The 23949-nt window shown below is 41.3% G+C and overlaps 1 protein-coding gene across 2 annotated transcripts; it reads left to right on the top strand.

Moving 5' to 3' along the window:
• The first annotated feature begins 2461 nt into the window (after positions 1 to 2461).
• On the top strand, positions 2462 to 17918 carry stx2b (syntaxin 2b). 2 transcript variants are annotated; one of them, XM_061260354.1, is made up of 11 exons: positions 2462 to 2877; positions 5208 to 5282; positions 5391 to 5490; positions 9619 to 9693; positions 10445 to 10518; positions 10975 to 11083; positions 13653 to 13726; positions 13924 to 14061; positions 14368 to 14478; positions 15186 to 15304; positions 16161 to 17918. In XM_061260354.1, the coding sequence occupies exons 1-10, from the start codon at positions 2848 to 2850 to the stop codon at positions 15279 to 15281; spliced, it is 882 nt and encodes a 293-aa protein (XP_061116338.1). In that variant the 5' UTR covers positions 2462 to 2847; the 3' UTR covers positions 15282 to 15304; positions 16161 to 17918. The 2 variants fall into 2 exon arrangements, with proteins under 2 accessions (XP_061116338.1, XP_061116339.1); XM_061260355.1 differs by lacking the exon at positions 15186 to 15304.
• Positions 17919 to 23949: the final 6031 nt, after the last annotated feature.

Here is a 23949-nt window from a genome sequence, read left to right as displayed (position 1 = left end):
TATCATAAGAAGCAATGCATATTATGAACAAAATGCATATTAAGAACAAAATTATAAACAGTACCACATTCCATGGCGCCACACTTAATTGTGGCCTATAATATGGTATCCATATGTAATGGTAAGTTTGCTTGCTCAATTAGTTAATTGAGCATTAATGCTTGTTAGCTTACAGCAACCTACTGTACATGTGATTTCATCTAGTCTTTGATTTATACTTATATCTGAACTTAATCTTATATAAGCTCCTCCTTGAGTTTTTTCACATTTTCACTGTTACATCTTACATGTATTACTTGGTTGTATCATCTCTTGTAGTGATTATAGCCAGTAATGTTTTTGGTTAAGCCTCTATTAATTTTCCACTCTCTGCAAAATTGCTCAAGCTATGCCAGATTTGTTGGGGAGCAGTGATGGACAGCAATTTTGAACAAATTGTACAAATGTTCAGTTGGGTTAAGGTCACAACTGTGACTGGGCCACTCAGTTTAAAAGCTTTCTGGCAGGGGGGGAAGGTTTTTTTAAATCTAGGATCTCTCTGTATTGTGCATCATTCCTGACCAGATTGCCAGTCCCTACTGCTGAAAAGCATCCCCAAAACATGATGCTACCACCACCATACTTTACAGTGGGGATGGTGTTACCCTGCTTATGTGCAGCGTGAGCTTTACATCACACATGTTCTAGCCAAATAGTTCCACTTTAGTCTCATCAGATAACAATATTTTCTGCCACATCTTTGCAGTATCCTCCAAGTTATGTTTTGCAAACTCTTAATAGGCAAGAATATGTTTTTCAGCCAGGGCTTCTACCTTGCCACTCTTCCATAAAGGCCCTCAGTCAGAGTGACATTTGGCAATGCAGTAACCTCTCTGACAAGTGCCATTATTATTCAGTGACTGAGTTAAGAGGAGCAGCCTGACCTAGGCAGAAGCTGTAATTCCACATTTTTTCCACTTCTGTATAATGGACTGCTGAGCACCGAGGTATGTTCAGTGCCTTTGAGGTCTTGTACCCTTCCACAGATCTGTGCTTCTCGATAATTATGTCCCTGCTCTTTTGTCTTCATTTTGTTTTGTTTGGTGACTATCTCAAAATAGTTCTGTCGGACCTCAGAGATAGGAGTATTTGTCCTTATGACTTAATTAAAAACAGGTGTTCTGCCAATTTCCTAAACAGGCGAAAACCATAAACAAATTGTGTGTGTTGGTAAGATAATACCTTGCACATTAGCAACGTTCATGATTACAAAGGGGATGAATACTTTCTCAATCTCCTTTTACTTAAATAACTTTTTTTAAATGTAGAATCTGAGACAATAAAATGTTATTAAATAGATAGTGTTCAGGGCTGGATACTTTTTCAAGGCACTTTACTTGTTTTAAAATGAAACACTTCTTTAATTTTGTACTTATTCATTTGCTTGAATTTGGCTCCATCCATCTTGGGAGTGGGAAGCAAGCTTGACAGTGTTATTTGGGTACTGGGCTGTGTTTGGTTTGTGTAAAAATATATTGCTTTCAGACTAAAGAGCTCAAAATCAGAACACAAAATATTTTCCATAATTTCTCCAGAAGATCTCAGGATCCGTTGCATGGATTCTGAGGTGGTTTAATATTAATTGACCTTTCTCAGAAGTGGTTTCCGTCAAGCCATTCTCCCAAAGAGGACAAATGTGTGAGGTGCTGTAAGATGTCCTGATCTTGGCAGTGCTGGGGTTGTGCCATATATTTTATCCATTTTATTATGGGATTAACAATGCAACTGGAACGTTTAAATCTTGCAATAAGATTCACAAACATTTTTCCACATGCGGTTCCTTACTGATTTGACAGTGTATACTAGAAATGACCTTTATTTAAAAATGGTTTCTGATATGGCCTGAAGTTAGTGGTAAGCTATGAAAATTTGTATCATTCATATTCAATAACTCTAAAGCGTCGAACTCAAAATAGGCTATAGTTCATCTGTATCCTAGAAATTATGAACTCCAGATTCCAACTGCTTTCCCGCTTGTTTTTCATTATAGTGTTTCCACGTATCCAGTAGCCAAACCCAAAACAAGAAGAACGGTATTGGAATTAGCTATTTGCAGACATAAGGTGGCATCAGAGAGCTGAATATCAATTCGACCATCGCACAAGTTATACTGTATATAACATGGTCCACTAATTGGAATAAAATGTCTATTAACTAACATAGGCCTATTTATAGATAGTAATTGTTTGAAGATATTTGTTGTGGCAAAAAGTAAATGGCTTTATGTGAAAATAAACGATGCAATTGTCAAATAGCTGGTAACGTATCATTAAAATATATTTAAAAAATAAGTTCAAATGTATTTCTAAAACTTGTTAATCGTCTACTAGCTAGAATGAAGATGGGCCAATACGGCACAATCCAGGCCACTCGCAGGGCACAAAGCGAACGGGTCTCAAAGTTTCTGCTCCGGTGTCTTCTCCAGTACCATTGATGCTTGTGCGAGTGCACGATCGTGACCGCGTAGAGGCGTTTCCGAGGGCACGCCGCTAGCTAGTTTTGAAGAGTTCTGAAAGCTGGTTTTCAACCAGACAAACGCTTAAGGATAGCTACATACATTATCTTGGAAAAACCTAAGAATCACCTCACATTTGTATATAGCAAGCTACATTATTAGGACAGGTCATTTAAAGAGGTACACGTTGAGGTGGAAACTTCAAGAACAAACCGATAAATGTGTCCGCGGATATCTTTCCGACTTAGTTCCATGGAATAGTGCCAAGACATTGGACATTGTGCGTTAACGTTAGCTGGCTGGCTAACTTTAGCTGATGTTTTTTTAACCAACGCTGCTTAAAAAGAAGGGTGATGAGGGACCGGTTGGCCGACCTGACAGCCGTAAGTAAAGATCATTTTTTAAATAACGATTTTAAATAAGTACTAGCCAGCCCTTTTCAGTCCGTGGGAAGTCAGCTGTTTGCTAGCAGTTATAGCTAACGTTGCCCCTACCCTGTTCTCTACAATTTAGTGGCTAAGCTAGCTAATTTAGCATTTCATTTTTCTTTTCTTCTTTTCTTCTTTTAACATTACATTAGCCTAGCTAACTTTGGTGTCTGATCTGTTGTTATCATGAAACAACTCGCTAGTTACTGTACTTTACCATCACTAGTCGACCACTAGTTGGCTAGCTACAGTTCGCAATAAAGTAACGGCGTTATCTTTAGCCAAGAGATCCAAAAATGAACACGGTGAACAGCAAGCTAGTCTATTAGCCGGCATTATGGACGAGAACTTTGGAGTCACTGACGCACTTGTCTATATAATTTATAATTTTACATTATTCCTACAGTTACAAATGATCAAATGAAATTATGATGTTGCAAGCTTACATGTAAAATTACTTCGTCTGGGTATGCTTAGGAAAGAGTAACGTAATGTTACTGACGTCTGCCGGTTATACGCATTTTTTTATTATTAGCAAAATCAACGGTAACGTTAGACAATTGTTTTAACCTTGAATTTAACTGGTATGTTTTTCCTAAACATCTTTAAATTATAATTTGGCCACTTATTTTCCCTTAGGATTTGTTTCGTTCTTCCGTGAGAGAATGTGCAGGTGTATTGCACTTTATTATTTGAGACTGTTCTATTAGTTTGGCAGCTATTAAGTATCAAACTGGAGCAGTGGGCCTACCTTATATGAATTGACGCTAAAAAGTAGTTTTAGCTCTGATCAGGGGGCTTGTTTAACTAATTTAGCTGAGTGTTGCAAACTAGCTAGCTAGATAAGTTCGTTAGTTGACAACAATAAGCAGAAGTTAACAACTACAATAAACGGCTATCTTCTAGCAACAGATAACAAATAATTGAATATAGATTTTCGAAATCTGTGCTATGGCAGATATAAAGTTAACAAAAGTTTCTTTTGATCCATACCCTGAAGTGGCCCTGCCATACCGGTGCAGACTGAGGCTTGAGTAAGTGACTTGAGCGTGTGAAAACAGCCCAGTGTTTTTGACAGGCACAGTCAGTCTTTTTTCACACTTAGGAAGTAAAGAACTGGGTCACTGTTATCTTTCAGAATCAGTAAGGGCAGTTATCTTTCATGTGTGTGAGATCTTTGGGTTTGCCTAAATTCAAGTTCCAAGCTGTTGAATTGTGTCCTAATTGTATTTCTCATGGTGATCATAGAATGTCGTTCAGTAGTAAGTAATTGATGAGTAAGTAGTGTCCTGGAAGTCGAATCAATTCCTGTTACAGCATGAAATTTGTGTCTTATAATGCACGTTTTTGGCAAACTTTTAAAGTCTAAGCGCTTTATCTTTCAGTGAGTTACGTCGAGTGAGGTTTAATATCACAATAATATACCTTTGTTGTGGAATATACACTCACCAAGCAGTTTATTAGGAACATTTTTACTTTTTTACACCTACTTATTCATGCGATTACCTAATCAGCCAATTGTGTGGCAGCAGTGCAATGCATACAATCATGTAGGTATGGGTCAGGAGCTTCAGTTATTCAACCATCAGAATGGTGAAAAAATGTGGTCTAAGTGACTTTGACTGTGGAAGGATTGTTGGTGGCAAACAGGGTGGTTTGAGTATCTTAGAAACTGCTGATCTCCATGCACACTGGTCTCTAGAGTTTGCAAAGAATGGTGAAAAAAAACTAAACAAATCCAGTCAGCAGCAGTTCTGCAGACAGAAACGCCTTGTTAATGAGTGACATCAGAGGTGAATGGCCAGCCTAGTCTTAGCTGATAGGAAGGTGACAGTAACGCAAATAACCACACATTATGCAGTGATATGCAGAAGTGCATCTCTGAACACACAACACATCATAACTCTGATAGGCTGCAGCAGTAGAAAAAAAAAAAAAAAGTAATAAATATTTATTTTACATTACATTACATAAATGGCATTTGGCAGGCACTCTTATCCAGAGCACGTACAGTTGATTAGGCTAAGCAGGAGACAGTCCTCTCCTGGAGCAATGCAGGGTTAAGGGCCTTGCTCAGTGGCCCAATGACTGCGGATCTTATTGTGGCTACACCGGGGATCGAACCACAGATCTTGCGTGTCCCAGTCATATACCTTAACCACTACAGGCCACCTAATAAAGTGCTCACTGAATGTATGTCCACATTCAAGTCTGATGGAATGGATCAACTTGTGCTTTTTAATACCTTTCTTTACTTTCACATGGAGTGCGTCTTTTCTCTGCAGAACAGCAAATATGAGGAGGAAGAAGTCAACATCACTGTTGATAAAGGTGCATTTATGGAAGATTTCTTCAGACGGGTAAGAATGACTTGAATATATTTCATTTAAGGTTGGCCTGGTTATCTTATTGTTACAGTGATGTTAGAAGTGTTGATAAGATCTGTAACCAGTCAGCTTATCCTGCAGGTGGAGGAGATCAGGGGACTTATTGATAAGATCTGGTCTGAAGTGGAGGAAGTGAAGAAGAAACACAGCATGATCCTGTCGGCACCCAATCCTGATGAGAGTGAGCATGCATCCGCACACCTGTCCTCTCCTTCCCAGACACATATGCACCTGTTCCCCTGCTCGCTCCTTATGGCACCCGTTTAAACTCATTCACATCAGTTTACAGCTAATCAAATCCTCTTACTCCTCATCCCGTTATCCCATTATCTGTGGCTTCTTTCTTTTGTTTCTCTGGGTGGAATTAGGTTGTGTGATGTTTGACTGCCTCCTGCAACTGTTTCTGTGTTAGAGCAAAAAGGTGGAACTTTGGTTGACACTGACATCCTATGATGGAGGTCTGCTCTGGCTTAATTCATTTACAGGCAATGTTCTCAGTCGAGGCAATCTAATTAAAGTTTTAATGAGGATTACTATGTAGATATGGAAGACATCAGTTTGTGATTGAAAGTGGGCTCCATGCTCTGGGGATATAATAGTAATCCATTTTAAGTTTTATTATTGCTCAATATCTGTGTAGTTAATGTTACCTGGCTATGCGATAGGACAAGTTCCATTAGTTGACAGGATGCTTGACCATTTTATATTTTACATTGATTACAAGTAATGAGTAAAATGAAAGATACTATGGAACAGCTATACATACAGTAGTGTGCAAAAATTTGGGCAACGCTGGTCAAAAAGCCTTTTACAATGAATATTGAAGTGAGCAGAAGCGAACCTATCCTCTAAATGGTACACTGTTAAACATGACACTTTCAAATTTGAAAGCAAGATTACTTTTTATTTGAATTTTTTACAGTTTCAAAATAATACAAAAATGAAAAAAGGCCCTGTGCAAATATTTGGGAACCTTGTAAGAGTACTTTGTAACTTCTCCTCGGGTAACTATAACAGCTTGTAAATGCTTCCTGCAGCCAGCTAAGAGTCTTTCAATTCTCGCTTTTGGAATTTTTCCCCATTCTTCCTGGCAGAATGCCTCTAGCTCAGAGATATTCTTTGGCCTCCTTGCATGTGCACAATGTTTGAGATCTCTCCAGTGATTTTCAATAATATTCAAGTCTGGGGACCATGGTGGCCATTCTAAAATGTTCACCGTCTTTCCTGGAGGTACTTCCTGGTTGATTTTGAGGTATGCTTTGGATCATTGTCTTTCTGAACTGCCAAACCTCTCTTCAACTTCAGTGTCTGGACTGATCTTTGAACATTAGCCTCTCGAATAGGCTTCTTTTCTTCTAGATTATTATTTTCCATTCTTCCTTCCACTCGCACAATATTTCCTGTGCCCCCAGCTGCCACACAACCCCAAAGCATAATGGATACACCTTCGTCCTTCACAGTTGGCAAGGTGTTCTCCTCTACAAAACCTTCTTTGGTGGTGGTGGTGGTGGTGTTTCATCAGTCCAAAGCACGTTCCAAGGCTTCAGGCTTCTCAGTGTTCTTTTGCATAATTTTGCATGCTTAATTCTGTGTTGAGGTCGTTTTTTCTAACAACTCTGCCATATAGGTCTTTGTTATTAAAAGTATTTTGGTTTCTTTTAAGCATTTCTCACCTGGCCTCGAGCCATTCTATCTTTATTGGTCTTCCAGACCTTGCCTTGACTTCAAGTGTTCAATTCATCTTAAATTTTCTAATAATTTCTGACAGTGGAAATAGGTTGTTTGAAACATTGAGAGAGTATTTGTAGCCTTCTCTTTCTTGGTGGAAATGAACCATCTTCATTCCGAAATCCTTGCAGTTGGGTACTTTAGAAGGCATGGAGTTACTTTAATGTAAAGTTCAGCCCTGGAATTGCAGTATACTCACCTGACTCATTGAAGCCCTAACGAGTAAATCACGTGGGCCTGGGCCTTAGTAATCATCTTTTTCAAACGTAACAAATAATCTGAAAGGGTTCCCAAACCTTTGCTCAGGGCCTTTTTCCTTTTTTGTAAGTTGTAAGCAGTATAAAAAATTAAAATAAAAAGCAATCTTGCTTTAAGATTTGCAGAAAGATCTCATGTTTAACTCAGGTTTACTTTTCACATACAGATTTATTGTAACAGACATTTAAAGCAGGGGTATATGCACATTGGTATGTGTGCAAAACCAACCAATAAAATGTCAGTATTACATGTTGGCTGAATGGCTAAATATAGCCGCTGATATGCATAGGTACGGCTGTGAAGTCGGCTGCTTGAGGGAGACAAATTGCCCTGACTTCCTGTTGAGCATTGTCCTGCTTCAGGAAATGTCATATCTTTGATAATACAAATAAATTGTGCAGCAAGCAAGCCTGTGTAGGAAGAGTGCCTTTGACCAGCAACATCTTGTTATTGTTAACCAGGGAAGGAGCAAGGTTGGGAAGGAAGGCGTGACCCTGCTAGCTATGTTAATAATTTAACCGGCCATTTCAAGGAACTGTTTCAGGAATAGTCCGAGTTCGTTTGCAGGGAAGTTATGAAAAAACTAAAAAGATAAACGAAATGCTGCGGTTGATTCATTTAAGGTTATGCCTAGAACTGCAAGGCATTTAGGCTTGGCTGTTGTTTTGATTGCTTGAAAAGGTTGGGAGTGCCTTGTGGACTGAAAGGGTTAAAGGGTTATGAAATTGCTCTTGTGAGTAAATCGTATAGCAGAACAGAATGAAATATCATAAGAATAGGGAACTGTGGTGTGGGTGTATTTGTAGTGATTGGGTTTCTTTGTATTTGCGTGTTCCAAGCGGTGTTGGGCTGCAGCTGTTATTCTCAATGGCCAGATTTGTTCATTGCTGACCCAATGGATGAGCTGGCTTTGACAGGACCCGTCAGGCACATCCAACACACTGAATCGCAAGCAAAAACACTTTTTTGTTGATTTTTTATCCTTCAGTTTGGACTCACATTTGGATGTAGGTCAGATTGGGGATTTTATGCACGGTAAAGGGTCAGTGCAGTCCAGGTATCATCACATGTCTGTAACAGAAGTAAGTCAAGATTTTTGTTCACTGGAACAAGTGCACTTTTGTGATGACTTTGTGGTCACGATGACTAGTTTCAGTATGAGGTTTATTGGACAACCAAACCTCAGATGCACAGTTCCTGTTGCATATTTCTGGGGTTTGACCACTGTGCTTGTTAGTGTTGTCAAGCTTGACAAAATATTATCAACCTATTCAGACATTAACAGAGCGTGGCTCTAAATGAGCTTGTGTGCTTAGTCAACCCTTTGCACTGGCCTGAAAAATCACTAATTGATGTTTTTTTCTTAGATGTGAAATATCAGCCACGTCTACCCAATTCTGTAAATATTACAATTTCATTGGCAAAAAAAAATATGACAATCAAAAATATTACCCCTCCTACCCTTTTCCCGGCTGTGAGATTAGGACAGTTGTTTGGTTGTTCCATTTCTATACACATACCACATTAGGTTCACCATATTTAAACCCACCCTCCCATTCCCAAAACGACATAACATGACAACGACATGGTGCACAGAAAACCACTGGTTCATGGAGAACTCAACAGAACCCTTCAGATTTACTGCTGTAGTTTCACATGGAGTGAACATTTCTGTTCTCACACAGCTGTTTCAATTGAGCAAACAAACTGCTATATCCACTGAACACAAATGGAGAATAGCTTCCAATGAGGGTTGGCATTTACATCGCGCTTTTCTCCAAGCGCTGTGCAATTGATGCTTCTCATTCCCCCATTCATACACACACTCACACACCGACGGCGATTGGCTGCCATGCAAGGCGCCGACCAGCTCGTCAGGAGCATTTGGGTATTAGGTGTCTTGCTCAGGGACACTTCGACACAGCCTAGGCGGGGGATCGAACCGGCAACCCTCTGACTGCTCTTACTGCCTGAGCCATGTCCATTACCATGAGGAATGTTACAGAGTAATGACAGTCTTTTGCTGTAAGCCAGTTGTTCTCTAATTCATGCTCTCAGTGGTGCCGTTCCAGTGCATGAGTGTTTCGACTATAACAGCAGTTTAGTGTTACCCAGCTTTGTAGCTTGAGTAGCTTAATACAATTAAAGTAATGAAATTAAACTTTGTTGAAGACCAGCATTGTGATATCAGATGGAGAATTTGACTTCCGTGTCCTCTCAGAGTGTGGTTAATGATGGTTGTTTGAGCATTTACAGGTTATTTTGTCAAACCACATCCCGTGCTGTGTCGGAAGTCTCTTTTCCTCTCTGCTTTTCTTCACAGAGACAAAAGAGGAACTTGAACAGCTGACCAACGAAATTAAGAAGAATGCCAACACTGTGCGGACCAAGTTAAAAAGTGAGTGGTGTGGTTGTGCTGAAAGCAGCAAAGGCATCAGCTAATGTTCCCAACCTTGCCGAAATTTGGTTTGCAAAATGGGGAAAGCAAAAGGACTGTGAAACAGGTGGAAAGTGTGCAGTATGTAAGCTGGCAGCCCCAACACATAGGACTGAACACATAGGACTGAACAGAAAGTTTTGTTTAAAATTCAGATTTGACACTTTGAAAATGACAGAATGCCAAAATGGCAATGATTGTAAAATGGCAGGTACTGGTAATTGCTTCTAGTTTTTTATATATATACAAGGCTATTCCCATAGCCTTGTTGTTTTCATACATTTTCATGACTTTTCCGTAACAAGACTGTTTCCCATAGCAGACATTATTAATCAGATGAGTGCACACCCTTCAGCTGCTCTTTGTATGGGCGCAGATGGTGGTTACTCAAGAAGCACAATTTCTGATTCCAAGGGAAAATTCTATAGAAAAGGGTGCAGCTTCAGGAGTTCTGGAAGGTTTTCTTTTTCTTTTCTCTGGGGTAGAACAATTTGGGGTGTAACCGGGCCTTAATTGGTGCCAGCGCAGCTATAGTGACGGCATCCATTTTCCATTTTGCTAATTCCATTAGCTCTAATGACTAAGCAGTACTTTAGTTTCATTATCAGCCGCCGTAGGCAGCTGTGGTAGAAGCGTGCCACGCGGTGCCAGTGTGAAGGGGGTGGATGGGTTTACTTAGTGTTCTAACAACAGGCCCATTGTGGTTCCGCAGCCATGCAACAGAACCTCCCGTCGGACGAGAACGCTAACAGGGCTTCTGTGGATATCCGCATTCAGAAAACCCAGGTCAGGCCACACTCCTGCGCTTCCATGACAATTTTGTGCTCTCATTTTAATCCAGGCCCCTGGAGTCATTTGTGTGTTAATAAAATGATAGGGTTTTTCTGCATTTGAACATGACCTGAATTTTGTGCATTGCATGAATATAAGCGAGCAGTTTAATACACTGGTCCCGCACCAATGCGCATGACTCTGAAATGCCTTATGTGTTCAGACAACTGTCGTGACTGCCTTTTTTCTGGCCTTGTGTTTTCCTTCCACTGCTTCCCTGTTTCCGTCACTCTATCACTTCCTTTACCCTGACTTCCTGCTTTATCCTCCCCCTGCTCCCTCTCTGTCTCACCCCCTCCATCCTTCCTCCACTCCCGCTGTCGCTGGCTCCGTTTGAAATGCGTTTCCTCTCGTTTCTCCCTTGCGGTCCCTCTTTCTCCGGGTTTCCTGGTTCGGCTCTTCGGCTTGCAGCACACTGTACTCTCCCGGAAGTTTGTGGAGGTCATGACTCAGTACAACGAGACCCAAGTGTCCTTTCGGGAAAGAAGTAAAGGAAGGATTCAGAGACAGCTGGAGATCAGTGAGTAGCACAAGGCCATTGCAAATACACAACCCCCCCCCCCCCCAAAAAAAATAAAAAATAAAAAATACTCTCACACTTCCTGTGTTGCATTACTGAAATATTTGATTTTGGCCAAACTCAAAAGTACTGGAATGGAATTTGTGTCCGTAATTTCAAAAAACATTTACCCTGTGCTTTTAAAAAAATGTATTGTATTATTCTGTTCTTGTTTGTGTTTTTATAAAATTTTAATTGTAGTTTCCTACCATTGACGTCTGAATAATTGCCTGGTTATGAATAAGTATTTGAAAGTTAATGTGCGCTCTTTCAGTTGGCCTTTCGGTTGAGTAGCTTCCCTAACCCTACGTCAGAAGAGGCTGTTGCTTTCTTGTGCAAGCGGAGCGCTCTCGGGTGGAGCTCCAGCGGCTTGCATGGTGGTGTGTGCTGAGGAACAGCCTCACCCTGAGGAGGTGTTGAGGTTGTGGCTGCCTCCCTCAGGATCGCCACTCCACGCCCACGCTCCGGGCTCAGCAGCCTGCAACAGGAGACACCTGTGTTAGCGTTTCCCTGGGAACGGCTGGTCACGTGACCGGGGGTATGTCCACAGCCTGTTACTGGCAGGGAGAGCTGAGGGGGAGGGGAAGGGGAAGGGGGAGGAGGAGGAGGAGGGGGAGGGGAAGGGGAAGGGGGAGGAGGAGGAGGAGGAGGAGGGGGAGAGGAGGGGAAGGGGGAGGAGGAGGGGGAGAGGGGGAGAGGAGGAGGAGGAGGAGGGGGAGAGGAGAGAGGAAAGGCGGTGTGGGTGTAGAAGGTCAGTCGTGTGACGTGATTTACTCCAGGAATAGCCTTATCTCTATATTAAAGGTGAAGTCAAGGTTTCAGCACAGTTACACATTTCAATTTCAATTGCTAACATTAGTGAATTTAGTGATACAGGGTTAATGAGCTTAGTTAAACAATAGACAAAGAACCACTCTGCCTCTAGACCTGAAAATGATGAATGAGTATAGCATGAGCCCGTCCGGTGTCGGGACTGGCACTGGGTTTTTACGGCTGAAAAGAGACCGCATTCGGGATTAGGCAGGGGAATGTGCGGCACGTGCTCGGACGTTGCCCAAGTCCAAGTGCCTTTGTGCTCCGGTGCTCCGGCCCTCCGGCCCGGATTCCAGTCGGAAAATTCTTGGAGATAATCTACAGGAAGTCACCCCCTGAGCCGCGTAGTTTCACAGCTTCCCCGCGTGCATGTGCCCCTCCAGTAAACTGCACCCTCAGCTGCTCTCCCCTTTGCACCAGGCCGTGACACGATTCTGCACTCAGGACTGATCTGAGGTCAGTGTGGATGAACAGGACGTAGGAAGATGAGGAGTGAAATTGTACACAATTACATTTACACCCCCTGCTGTTTCTTTAGTGCTTTACAATAGTTGACAATAGTTTAGGAGTTTTAGGGCTAGAATCGCAGATATAGATTAAGCCTAGTCCTTGACGAAGTTCAATTTTAAATGCCGATTCTCCATAAAAAACTCAGTTTAGTGCAGGACTAAGCTTAAAACAGCCCTTAGAGTTTTACAATGGAGTTTTAAAGAGTTTTCCAGCTGGTTTCCCAGACATGGATTAAGCCTGGTCCTAGACTACAAGACAAATTCAATTAAGATCTCCATTGAAAAAAAGCTTTTAGTCTAGGACTCTAAGCTCTCTTAGAGTTGTACATGAGACTTTTCCAAGCCAGAACTGAAGCCTGCCAAACCCCTGGCCGAACGCTCCCTGTATCCGGTGAGGGTGTCGGCGGGTGAAATTTCAGACGCGGCGACACCCCGGCGCTGCTCATCCCAGCTCGCGGGCGGGCGGGTCCCGTCCTGTCGCTGGGCCGTGTGACGGACCCCTGCCTCGCTCCGCCGGTGTTGTGATGAGCAGAGGGACCGTGGGCACTGCTGGGGGGGGGGGGGGGGGAGCGGGGCTTGTTGTGAATACACCAGCCCCCTCCCACCTATCCCCCAGCGGGCGACAGACAGCAGGTCGGTCTCGGGGGCCCGCGGTGAGTTGTAATGGAGACTCGGGATGTAAGCGCACCGCCCCACGGCTCCCACTTCGGAGAATGGTACTACTGTTCCTGTGGTGTTGTGAAAAGGGGCGGAGGTGGGGGACGGGACACAAGCGCTTGTTGTCTGTCCCGGGCAGTCCATCGCTTACAAGTTTAGTTGAGCATATTGTTCCTTTACCCCTAGTTACGTTTGTGTATTGTTCCCCTGTTTCTTGCAACCCCAGCTGAATTGACATGGCCCTTGGGCCAGATTGTATTTGCTTTCCTTTGTCTCCCCTTCTGACTCTCTCACACACACACACACTCACACACACACACACACACACACACACACACACACACACACACACACACACACACACGTACGCACACCTTAATATTTGCACGGTACTTAAATGGTTTTTGGAAAATATCACATCTTGACCTTTTTTCTTTGCCCTTGAAGGTATGATTACCTTACTGCGTCATGGTGACAAATTATACCCTTTAGCTTGAGCGTGTTTGGCTGGTGTCAGCCTGTGGTAAATATTGTGCGTTTACTTCTTTTAGCTGGAAGAGTCACAACAGATGTTGAGCTGGAGGACATGCTGGAGAGTGGGAACCCTGCCATTTTCACATCTGACGTGAGCCCCCTGCGTCATACACAGAATGGATGTAAACAGTCAAACCCCAGTGAAATCTCCTGTATTAATGACATTACTCTGCCGGGAAGTTGGTTGTACTGCCCTCTGGCGGTCAGTAACATATTGCACCGACGGGCAAGGGAAATTATTGTTTTTGCATGTTAAGGCAGAGCTGTTGTTTTTCTCCTTCCGCGCAGATAATCTCGGACTCCCAGATCACCCGGCAGGCCCTGAACGAGATCGAGTCGCGGCACAAGGACATCATCCGTCTGGAGTCCAGCATCAAGGAGCTCCACGACATGTTCGTGGATATGGCCATGCTGGTGGAGACCCAGGTGCCTGCTCCCTGCACTGCCACACACCTGCTGGTCTATCTGTTCAGTCTGAAAACAATACCCCACCCATGGAAAGCGTGCGGTCGCTGTCGTAGTTTCTACACTGTGCTGACAAAGCACGCTCACTTTCAACTTAATCCCAAGCGTATATGAATATATTTGGGTATTTGAGCACTTTGATACTTTAACAAAATATGGGGCACGATGAGAGGAAAGTAAGAAAATAAAAATTTATTGAAAGAAAATACTTGAAGGAAATGGCCTTGGAGCCCTTTTTAATTTGTTTTCTTTTCACTGTTGTTAAAGGGAGAGATGGTCAACAACATAGAGAAAAACGTGACCAATTCCGTGGAGTATATCGGCCATGCCAAAGAGGAGACCAAAAAAGCTGTGCGATATCAGAAGAAGGCACGGAGGGTAAGAAGCCCAAGATCATGATCGTGTTTAGCTAGTGTCATTCCAAAATTAGAATTACAAGGATTTCAAAATGGCATCATATTGACAGAGATGTATTCTATAAAATGTGATTTGCTTTGTTGGGAGAATTTGGCAAACTTCAAGGAAAGCTGTTCTAAAATAAATTATGCTCTTAGGAACTGACCCTGCATCAGTTTCTGCAGTCTGGGTTCCTGGAATAGCATTCATTTTCAGTTGAGTCCTGACCTTGGTCAATTACTTAATTGTTTTGGATTCAAATACTTTTCTGTACTCTATTGATCTTGTCTGGTGCAATTAAGCCAACCAAGACTAGAAGGTGGAGTTTGCCATTTTTCAAATCCACTAGATGAGCTCAGTAAATCATAGAAAAGTATTTGAATCCAAAACAATTACGTATTTGACCCCGGTCTGATTGAGTCATGTGTGGGATTAGCCTTTTTTCAGGTCAGTGTGGTCTCTATCTCTACGTCAAGTTCAAAATAAAATGCACCTTTCCTTTCAGTAGACAGATACATCATCTTGCCACCTGTCTGCATGCATGTGTGATGCTTCTTACAAACCACAGTAGAACAACCGCAGATGATGAAATTAACACATTGGAGTCACGTTTGCACCTCTAACTCCTATTATTTGCACCTTGTTTTGTGCCAATAGCTGAATGTAACCCTCGATCTTGTTTTTGGCAGAAATATTTAATTATTGCCATGGCTGTGTTGGTCCTGCTTGCTGTAATTGCACTAATCGTGGGCCTGTCTGTGGGCCTGAATAAGTCTCCACAGTAAGGCCCTCCCACCTGCTGCTCTAGGTAATTACCATGTCATCGCATGCTAACACTCACCTGCTCTGTCCGTCACTGCTGTTTGTCATGCAAGTGATTTCATTGGCCCAGGAGTGGTATCGTTCCCAAATTAGAGCATTCTGGGAATGCGCATCCTATGGCACATTACCACCAGTGATTCTGTAATGCTATAACATCTATGAGTAATGCTGTAATGCTATAACATCCATGAGTAATGCTGCAATGCTAACATCCATGAGTAATGCTGTAATGCTCTAACAGACCCAAGCTCAAATTAAGGAACTTAGCACAAGGCTCACAAGTAACATGATGAATGCAGCTACTGACCATGTACTGTATACAATATGAGACTAACAGCCAGCTTCTGATTTACCCATCAGTGTTGTCAACGGCCCCCATCCATAGGCTTCTATGGGCAGGATTGCAAAATGCTATTATAATAGACTTCAGATATTCAGCTTGCAGTAAGACATTGAGCCTTGAGGAAATAATAGATTATTATTCAGATGCATCAAAGATTGTGACCAAGTTAGCATCATCTTAAAAAGAATATTAGCAAGGGGAAGAAATAGCTGGCGCTCACTAAGCCTCCAGCCATTCTAATGGGACATCACCTTGTTCTAATTCCTCTTGTCATGCATAATTGTAGTTAGGAGTATGCAGACTTGAATTAGGTTGGGCTACTCGCGTTGATGTGAATCACTGAGGACTGCATCCAAGCACCAGATTTTAAAGTGTGGGATGTGCATGTCACAAGTCATTTCTGTAACGGTGTGTGTATACAGCATGTTTCCTGAAGTCCTCTGACCCGGTTTCTCTCCTTTTCACCCTCTTCCTCCCTGTGCTGTCTTTGGTCTCACAGAAAACTCTTTACATCGCTATTTGTGTGGCAGTGTGTGTCATCATTTTAGCCATCGTCATCGGCACCACAGTGTCTTAGTGCGGACCACATCCCATCGGCGAAGGAGGAAATGGTGAGGTGGAATGTACATGCCCAGGATGAAAATAAAGCCGCTTGCACTCCCCAGAGCAAACTTAACTTTGCAGGTTTTTATAAAATAGATGAGTCGGGTAGGATGTGTTGCTCCTTGGTGGTACCTTATTGTCTAGCCTTTGGTGTGTTTGAATCTTCTGACTTGGCTTTTCCCCTGATCCACACTCATGAAGAAGGTGCCACCATTTGTGCTTCACAGTCTCACCATAAGAGGCCTTGCCAGCTTTGTATCGCACCGAGAGTCACTCCAAATTTGAGAAATTGTATATTAAAAGCTTTTTGTTTTGTTTTGCATAGAAAATCTCCAATATTTCAGTGTTGTGCTGTTACAGGATGCTCATTAGTCTAGCGCTTAAGCTTAAACAAACAACCTCTGCTCTGTCTCTCTCTCTTGCACATACACGCACACGCACACACACACACACACTCCAATGCTGCTCTCCATTATGAATAGACTCCTGAGAACTGTGTTAGTTTTTATTTTATCCTTTGTGTCCTGACTGCGGTTCCCTTCATGTCAGTTGTATCACCTGAAAGTGTCCTTTGAAATGCCATTTTGTAGAAACGCGGGGAGACACACAGGCCCGTTCAGGGAGTCTCTGCCTTGATGTACTGTATAGGCCAGCTCTCCAATGGCCCATTTTAATGAATGTGTCTCAGCTCCAGCACTGGCTGTCAACCCTTCACCAATTTTGGCCTCTTTACTAACGTCAGTGTATAAGACTTAAAATCATTCCGAGATGTATGTTGTATTGTTTTATAGCCTTATAGTCTTTTTTTTAGGTAGTGTGTATGACCAGTTTTTGCACAATAGAAACTTTTTTTAAATAAAGTTTTTTTTTTTAGTTCCATCAACAACTGTGATAATGAGCAGAATGTGCCTGAGAGTTGACTGAGTAATAGAGTGCACAATTACCTTTTCAAATAAGAGTCCTTTACTTCAAGTTATAGTGGAATCTTGGGAGGGATTTTAATACAAGTCTTGCACATGCATTAATTCTTCTTTATTAATACTTCATTAATATTTTATTCCAAAGGAAATATTTCTGTATACCTCAAGTATAACTGTTGAAGTGTATAATAGTAATAATATAATAATACAGATTTTATTTGGACTGTCAAAAATGCAGTCTCCAAATACAATAAATAATATAAAACTTAAAGAATAATAAATCTAATGAAAAAATATTTTACAAGATGCATTCTATATTTAACAGTGATGCTGCAGATGTTGGCTATAATGGTTAAGACTGAAAGTCGTACTTGGTATATGTGGATTTTGCTACTGTCCATACACTTTGTGCTGTACGTACACGTCTTGCTGTGTGACACGGAACTTATATATTCATGGTTTATTATTTTATTCTCAAAGTGATTGTATAGAGCAAGATGAATGTCTTTAGATTGAAGTATATAAGCTTGAAGAGTACACCCCATTACGGTTTTTAATTGGGATCTTAAAACTCTGCCAAAGATGAAGTCACATCTCTTAGCCATTGTGAATCCAGTTGTTTGGTTTTTCATTTATTGTGACATACCCTCTGGGCACAGGCCCAGTATCCTGTTGTGTTTATGATGTGATTACACTGACTGAATTTAGCCCAAATAAACAAACCGGTAAAAGGATGTGTCTTGTGCTTTTATTTTCAAATCTGGTGATGGCTGTTCTCTCTTTATGCAATAGCATTAATTAGTGTTTTTTAAGCCATGGGGAAAAATTTATTTATATATATCTTTTTTTTTTTTTTTTTTTTTTTTTTTTACTTCTTTGATTTGACAGTGCTAATGAAAATTGCTGCTTGTGCCAATAATGAGAATGTGTTTAACTGAGGATATGCTGGCCCAGGAACATTGTTTTGTGTTTTCTTTTTGTGTGCTCTGAATTGAAGTCTTTACCTTTTTTAAAAGTAATAACCATTTCCATTTCAGTTTTTCTTGAATTGCTACCGTTTCCTGGAATATATTGTTATCCATTTGTTCTTGGAATAACTGCAGGGGCACATGCAGAACAGCGAGTGATTACACATTTAGCTGGTCAATGTCTGTAAGATAAATATTCTGCGCAGTGATGAACAGGCTCCTAACGAGGAGTGTGTGGTTGATTCCAGTGCCATCTTGGCATGTTGGAGCCTGGCTGTAGTTATGCTTCGGGTTATGTAATCCCGTCCTTTTGGGTTATGTAATCCCTCAGCTTGTCCTGTTCATTGTGCCAGGCCAGTCGCACGGCCTTATTTCTCCATCCCACTTGTCGCTGCGGATGTTGAGTCAGGCCCTTCCCTTAGCACCATGGCACAAGAGCCGGCTTGTTCACAAAGCTGTGAGGACCTCGTTCTGTTCTCCGAGGTCACGCCTGCGTAACACGGGAATGAGTCGTGTCTCCTCGTCCCTACTGCCGTGCCGTTTTCACGCTGGGAGGTGGGAATATGAGTTGGCCCCGAGGGGCCCCTGTCCCAAACATGACATCCGGTTATCGCCTGGCCAACTCAAACATTTTTAGCTTGTTTATTCTCCTTTTACAGTAATTTAGAGAGGTGATTTTTTTTTTCTTCACTTAAAGTAGTAGCTATCCAATTCTTCTTGTTACTTGATATGTTAGCACAGCATGGTTTTCTCCTGGCTTCTGCTTGCTAGCTAGGTAGAATGGTCTGGAAACCCTCTGTGGTGCGAGTTGTGCTTCACTAATGAAGGGAAAGGCATTTCTGTGTTCATTGGATTACCCCCTTTAATAACTGTCCTGTCACATCAGAAGTTCAGCACTACCCCATCATATATTTTTTTTCAGATTTTTGGAACCGTTCCCCTTGGAGGAATATCAATCTAAAAAATATCAATCTAGTTCAAACACACAGGTTTCCTTGCTGACTTATAAACATGGAAAAGTTAAGGATTCAAAATGTTACATTCTTTCAATGTTGTGTTTAAAGTTGTTAAGTTAATCTAATTAATGATTGTTCATTTCAGCTTGATTCTCTGATTTTGAAATGACTGATTTAACATTATTATTGATTATCACATGCTGTAACCATTTGGGTGGAACTGTCCAGCTCTTTTTTTCATTAGGCAATTTGTCTTTGGGGGCAGGGGGTTGGGGATAATTTCCACATATAAATGGTAAATGGTACATTCCTTCATTCACCCATTCATCCACACTGGTTGGCTGCCATGCAAGGCACCAACCAGCTCGTTAGGAGCTATTTGGGGGTAAGGTGTCTTGCTCAGGGACACTTCGACACACCCAGGGCCGGACGACTGCTCTCACCTCCTGAGCCAATGTTGCCCCCTTAAGATAAGACTCCCCCCACACTTGGCTCAGTAATGATCTATCTGAAGGATATTGCAAACTTGCAACACTTGAACTGTTAGTGAGTCTAACTCCACTTTTATTTTGTAATGTGTGGGTGGCACTAAATTTAGATGAATGGCCATTGATCTCTAAAAATTCTCAATAGTCAAGTCAATGAGTGATTTTGAGTTCACATTTTTAAAACTTTAAAAAGTTACATATTCAAAAATCATCTTGATACATTTGGTTGAAGAGAATAAACAAGTGGAGGCAACCCTATCAAGATCTTTGTCTAGAGGAGTGTCCAGACCTCCCATGCAGTCACCATCCCAAACTCTTGCTAGAGCAGCCGGAGTCTCCACAGGCAGGAACTGCAGGTATGTATATATAGTAACACTACCTACACGCCTTTGGTTTAATGAGTCATTACCTGGCTTTCCATTCTAGCTGATTCCATGACTGATACACTTGCTTTTAATAGATCTCCTTTTATGGCCAGACTTGATGTAGATGTTGCTTATTTGAGCCCATCATTTGTAAAGCAATTTATAGACTATGGACATTTTCAGACAACTGACTGAGCTCATTGGTGAATTACATATTTTCATAGTCCATGTGTTGTAGTAACCTGTGCTAACTGGTAATGAAATCTATTATATTCAGTTTTAAATCTGGATTTGCATGAGCAACAGAAGTGGAAAATCTGTATCTGAGGTATGTACACATGAATAAGATTGATGATGTAATTCATTTCCTGTTTATTGAAATTGTGTTCTTGATCTGAGCGTTTTATCATCAGTAGCAAGTGCAAAAACAATGGATCTGAGCGTTTGTTGACATTGTGGGAATGTGCCAGTTTCTCTCTGCATGACTGTCCTGCTCCTTGGTGCCATATGACCACACAGCAAGCGGTGCCTGACACAATAACCGGAAAGAGTGAAGGGGATTGATTCTTTTGCTCTCAAACACTTGTACATGTTGTTTTACAATTATGCTAAGCAACTTGACTGCATGCGCATTCAAGCACATACAATCTGCAGCAGTAGCTCCACATCACTCAAATACAGAACAGCACATGCTGTATGAATCCTGACATCTTTCCTCTCACCATATAACTAAAACTGCCAACTTCTCTCTGGCTCTTCAGCTAAGTGTCCTGTGGTTAGACTATACACAGGTTAACTACAGGGGTAGTGTGCCAAGGTGGACAGTTACCAGCGGAACAGAGCAACAAAGTGTTCCTGCACAAGCACCTGCGTCAGGCAGTGTCCACCCTTTGAGCTCAAGTGTAAGAAATACCTTCAATATGAATGTGTTTATTGTTGGAGTTGTATGGTATTATAGCAGTTGTGATATTGTGTTAACATTAATTCCCAGCATGTGGAAAAATAATTGGCTAATGTTGACAACATTTATAGAATGCCCTGCTTTCTTTCTCTTTAATGAGAGGAAGCCAGAACTTGCTACACACTCAAGCTCAATATTGAAACCACTGGCAGTGACATCACAGCAAGCACTACCACATTCATGTTTTGAATTCATTTTGAATTCTTCAGTTTATGAAATGTGACCATGTTTTATGTGGTGCAAGGAGTTCTTAATATTCATGGAGATTCTGTTTAGGAAAAATGGCTTAATGAAGCCCTTACATGCACTTTTATAGAGAATGGTGAGAAAGAAAGGGGTGATTTGCCTCTATTTAATATATTACAGTTAATATGAAATATTGTGAAGTGAAATTTACCTTTGACTAAAATATAGTTTTAGAAGAGAAGATAAATTATAAAGGAAAGCCAGACTATCGGCCAACAATAATGTAATTACACATCTGTCATCTTAAGATAAAATGGCTTTGCTGAGAACTGTGTCTAAAAACAGTAAGTCTATTCACACAACTGTCTGAAATTCCTGCCGGAACATGTTTGCTGATCTGAAATGGAAATTTTTAAGGTGTTGATGAGATGTCTTTTTTTCAGCTTCTCAGAATAGTAATTAGACTACCAAAATTTATCTCATCATGTTGCTAACAGACTTCAAATGAGTGTGAAATAATGAGAATGAGCATCATATTTTAGCTTCATAACCACTTAATAAAACAGGGCAAAAATATGTACATTCTCTTAAATCTCAGCAATTGACAATAAAATTGATGTGTAAGGGATTGAGTCACTAATTGCATGGAGGCTCTGTCGCATACAACTAGATTACTTGTTTTAATAACTGCGCATTAATTGTACATACTTTTTTCAAAATGTGCTTGAAAATGCAAATGATGAATAGGTCTGGAATGGACACATGGGAAATGTTTGAACATGTTCGGTTGAGTGTGCGACTGTCACTGAATATCTCCAGAGGCTAATATGCATTTTTTTAATAGTGAGAAACATCAATTATTCACTCAATCAAGTAAGATTAATAAAAGACAGCTGCCAGGAGAGTGGCTGCCAAACATGAGAACATGGTGTGCAAAGCGATTGAGGTTCTTGCGCAAATGTTGCAAAATTGTTAAATGAATTTGAAAGCAAAGCTGTAAACAGGATGCAGACATCGTCATGGAATAGATGGGGATCCTCTCAAGCAAATTGTTTGTAGTTTTCTCAGTCACTCGGTACAACAGAACACCCAAATAAGCTGCAATGTGCTGGAAAATGTTTTCTCCTCTGTCTGAAATTCAGGTGGATGCTAAACCTCCCTGTAGTAGCATTACCGTCGGGGAGCGCTACATCATTGTGAGACACCTGGGCCAGGTGCAGTCAGGCTCAGGAGGACCAGGGAGGCCCAATTTGGGAAAGCAATAAAAGGGGTGTCACAGCTGGGCATCAATTTGATATGGTTTCTGCCATGGCAAAACCATTTTCTGCAAAAAAAGAGACAATTTACCACTTCAATTCCAATGAATTATTTATTAATTGTATGGTATCTACCTGTGGGATCATTTAATTATATTTTGACATGGGCTAGTGTCAGAGACAAAAAGGTCTTTTTTTTTTTCAAGAGAAAAGCTGCAAAGTACAGAAAAAAACAACAACTAAAAAACAAAACAAAAAGCAGTCATTGTCCCTAGCCAAGAGCCATCCAATCAGTTATACAGTCTTCTCTGCCTGGAATTAAAACGCAGCTCTGTGTGCTTTTGCTAACGAGCTTACATTACAATATTTCATTAAGCGGAATAAGTATAAATGCTAGTGAAATGAGAAACGAGTCTGTATTTGTGTTGGTGGTGTGCGAATAGTGGGGCTCTCGCACTAGAAGGTGGGCTATGAGACGTTTGGAAAAAACAGATGCTCGAGATGAAACCGTGCGACGCGCCTTTATCTAAAACCAGACAGATGGATAGTAATGCTCCGTACAAACCGTTCACCGCATGCCTCCTTGCTACATCTGTTTTGCATGGGGATTTTTTAAAACAGATTACTGAGCAATAAGTTACTGTCAATACACTGTAGTCACATGAGTGAATGCTAAAGTTACTGCATGAGTAGTCGATAGCATACTAGCATAAGTAGACCAATTGTTCGACGCTCCAAAAGCAACTTTGTTTTTGGGGTATTGGTTCCAGGACGTTTGTCTAACATATGGAGGCACTTGTAATTCTGTGAGTTCAGTCATCATTTTCAGTTATTGTAAGGCCACTGAGCACTACTGTCAAGTTTTGATACATTGGGCTGAATTTGAAACATGGCTATTTCTGTAGGAGAAATATAGAAATGTCTTAGATGTGATAGGCTATTTTAAAGAAGAAAAGAAAATTGTGTAGAAATAACTTAATTTAATTGTATAGCATATGTAGACATACTCTGTATCCAAGGGCATGTATGCTACATTAAGTGAAGCTGTTGAGTAGCTCTTCAGCCTGGAGCACCAGTGTGAGGAAAGTGTACATACCAGTAAAACAGAAAAAACGCATGTTCTCATCGCGCTACATCTGCAATGGTATCATTTAATGAAGCCATTTAACTGTAGTATACGCTATATTTGATATTAACAAGAAAACCCCACTGGGGGCACGAGGCACGCAGCCCAGTTGCATTAGTACCCTAGAAAGAAACCACAGCTGCTACTGTTCTGCTGTACGTTTTAAACAGGAATCATTAGGCTACGCATTTCTTATTTTCTAAAGATTAAAAGAATGGCTGATTGAAAGAGAACATTAACATGCAAAGCCATCCATGACGGGTGAAATCCTGGCAAGCACAAGACAAAAAAAAAACAACAACAACAAAAAGAAGAGATTGACTATCGGAATAATCAACTGGACTATTTGTGTGGCCTACAGGTTGGACGTGATACCCAGCTACACACACCGACATCCCGAGGATAAGTAGCTTGATTGAATGGAGGAAATTTTTGCTACGGGAGTCCACCAACAAGTTA

This window comes from Conger conger, chromosome 11, assembly GCF_963514075.1.
Source record: "Conger conger chromosome 11, fConCon1.1, whole genome shotgun sequence".
NCBI lineage: Eukaryota > Metazoa > Chordata > Actinopteri > Anguilliformes > Congridae > Conger > Conger conger.
This window is presented reverse-complemented; position numbering and strand designations above follow the sequence as displayed.

Bases quoted from the DNA above. Each gene is read 5' to 3' on its own strand.
- stx2b (XM_061260354.1), top strand. From the start codon at position 2,848: ATGAGGGACCGGTTGGCCGACCTGACAGCC. The intron at 2,878-5,207 runs GTAAGTAAAGAT...TTTTCTCTGCAG, and splicing joins GGTTGGCCGACCTGACAGCC to AACAGCAAATATGAGGAGGA. The intron at 14,479-15,185 runs GTAAGAAGCCCA...TGTTTTTGGCAG, and splicing joins ATCAGAAGAAGGCACGGAGG to AAATATTTAATTATTGCCAT.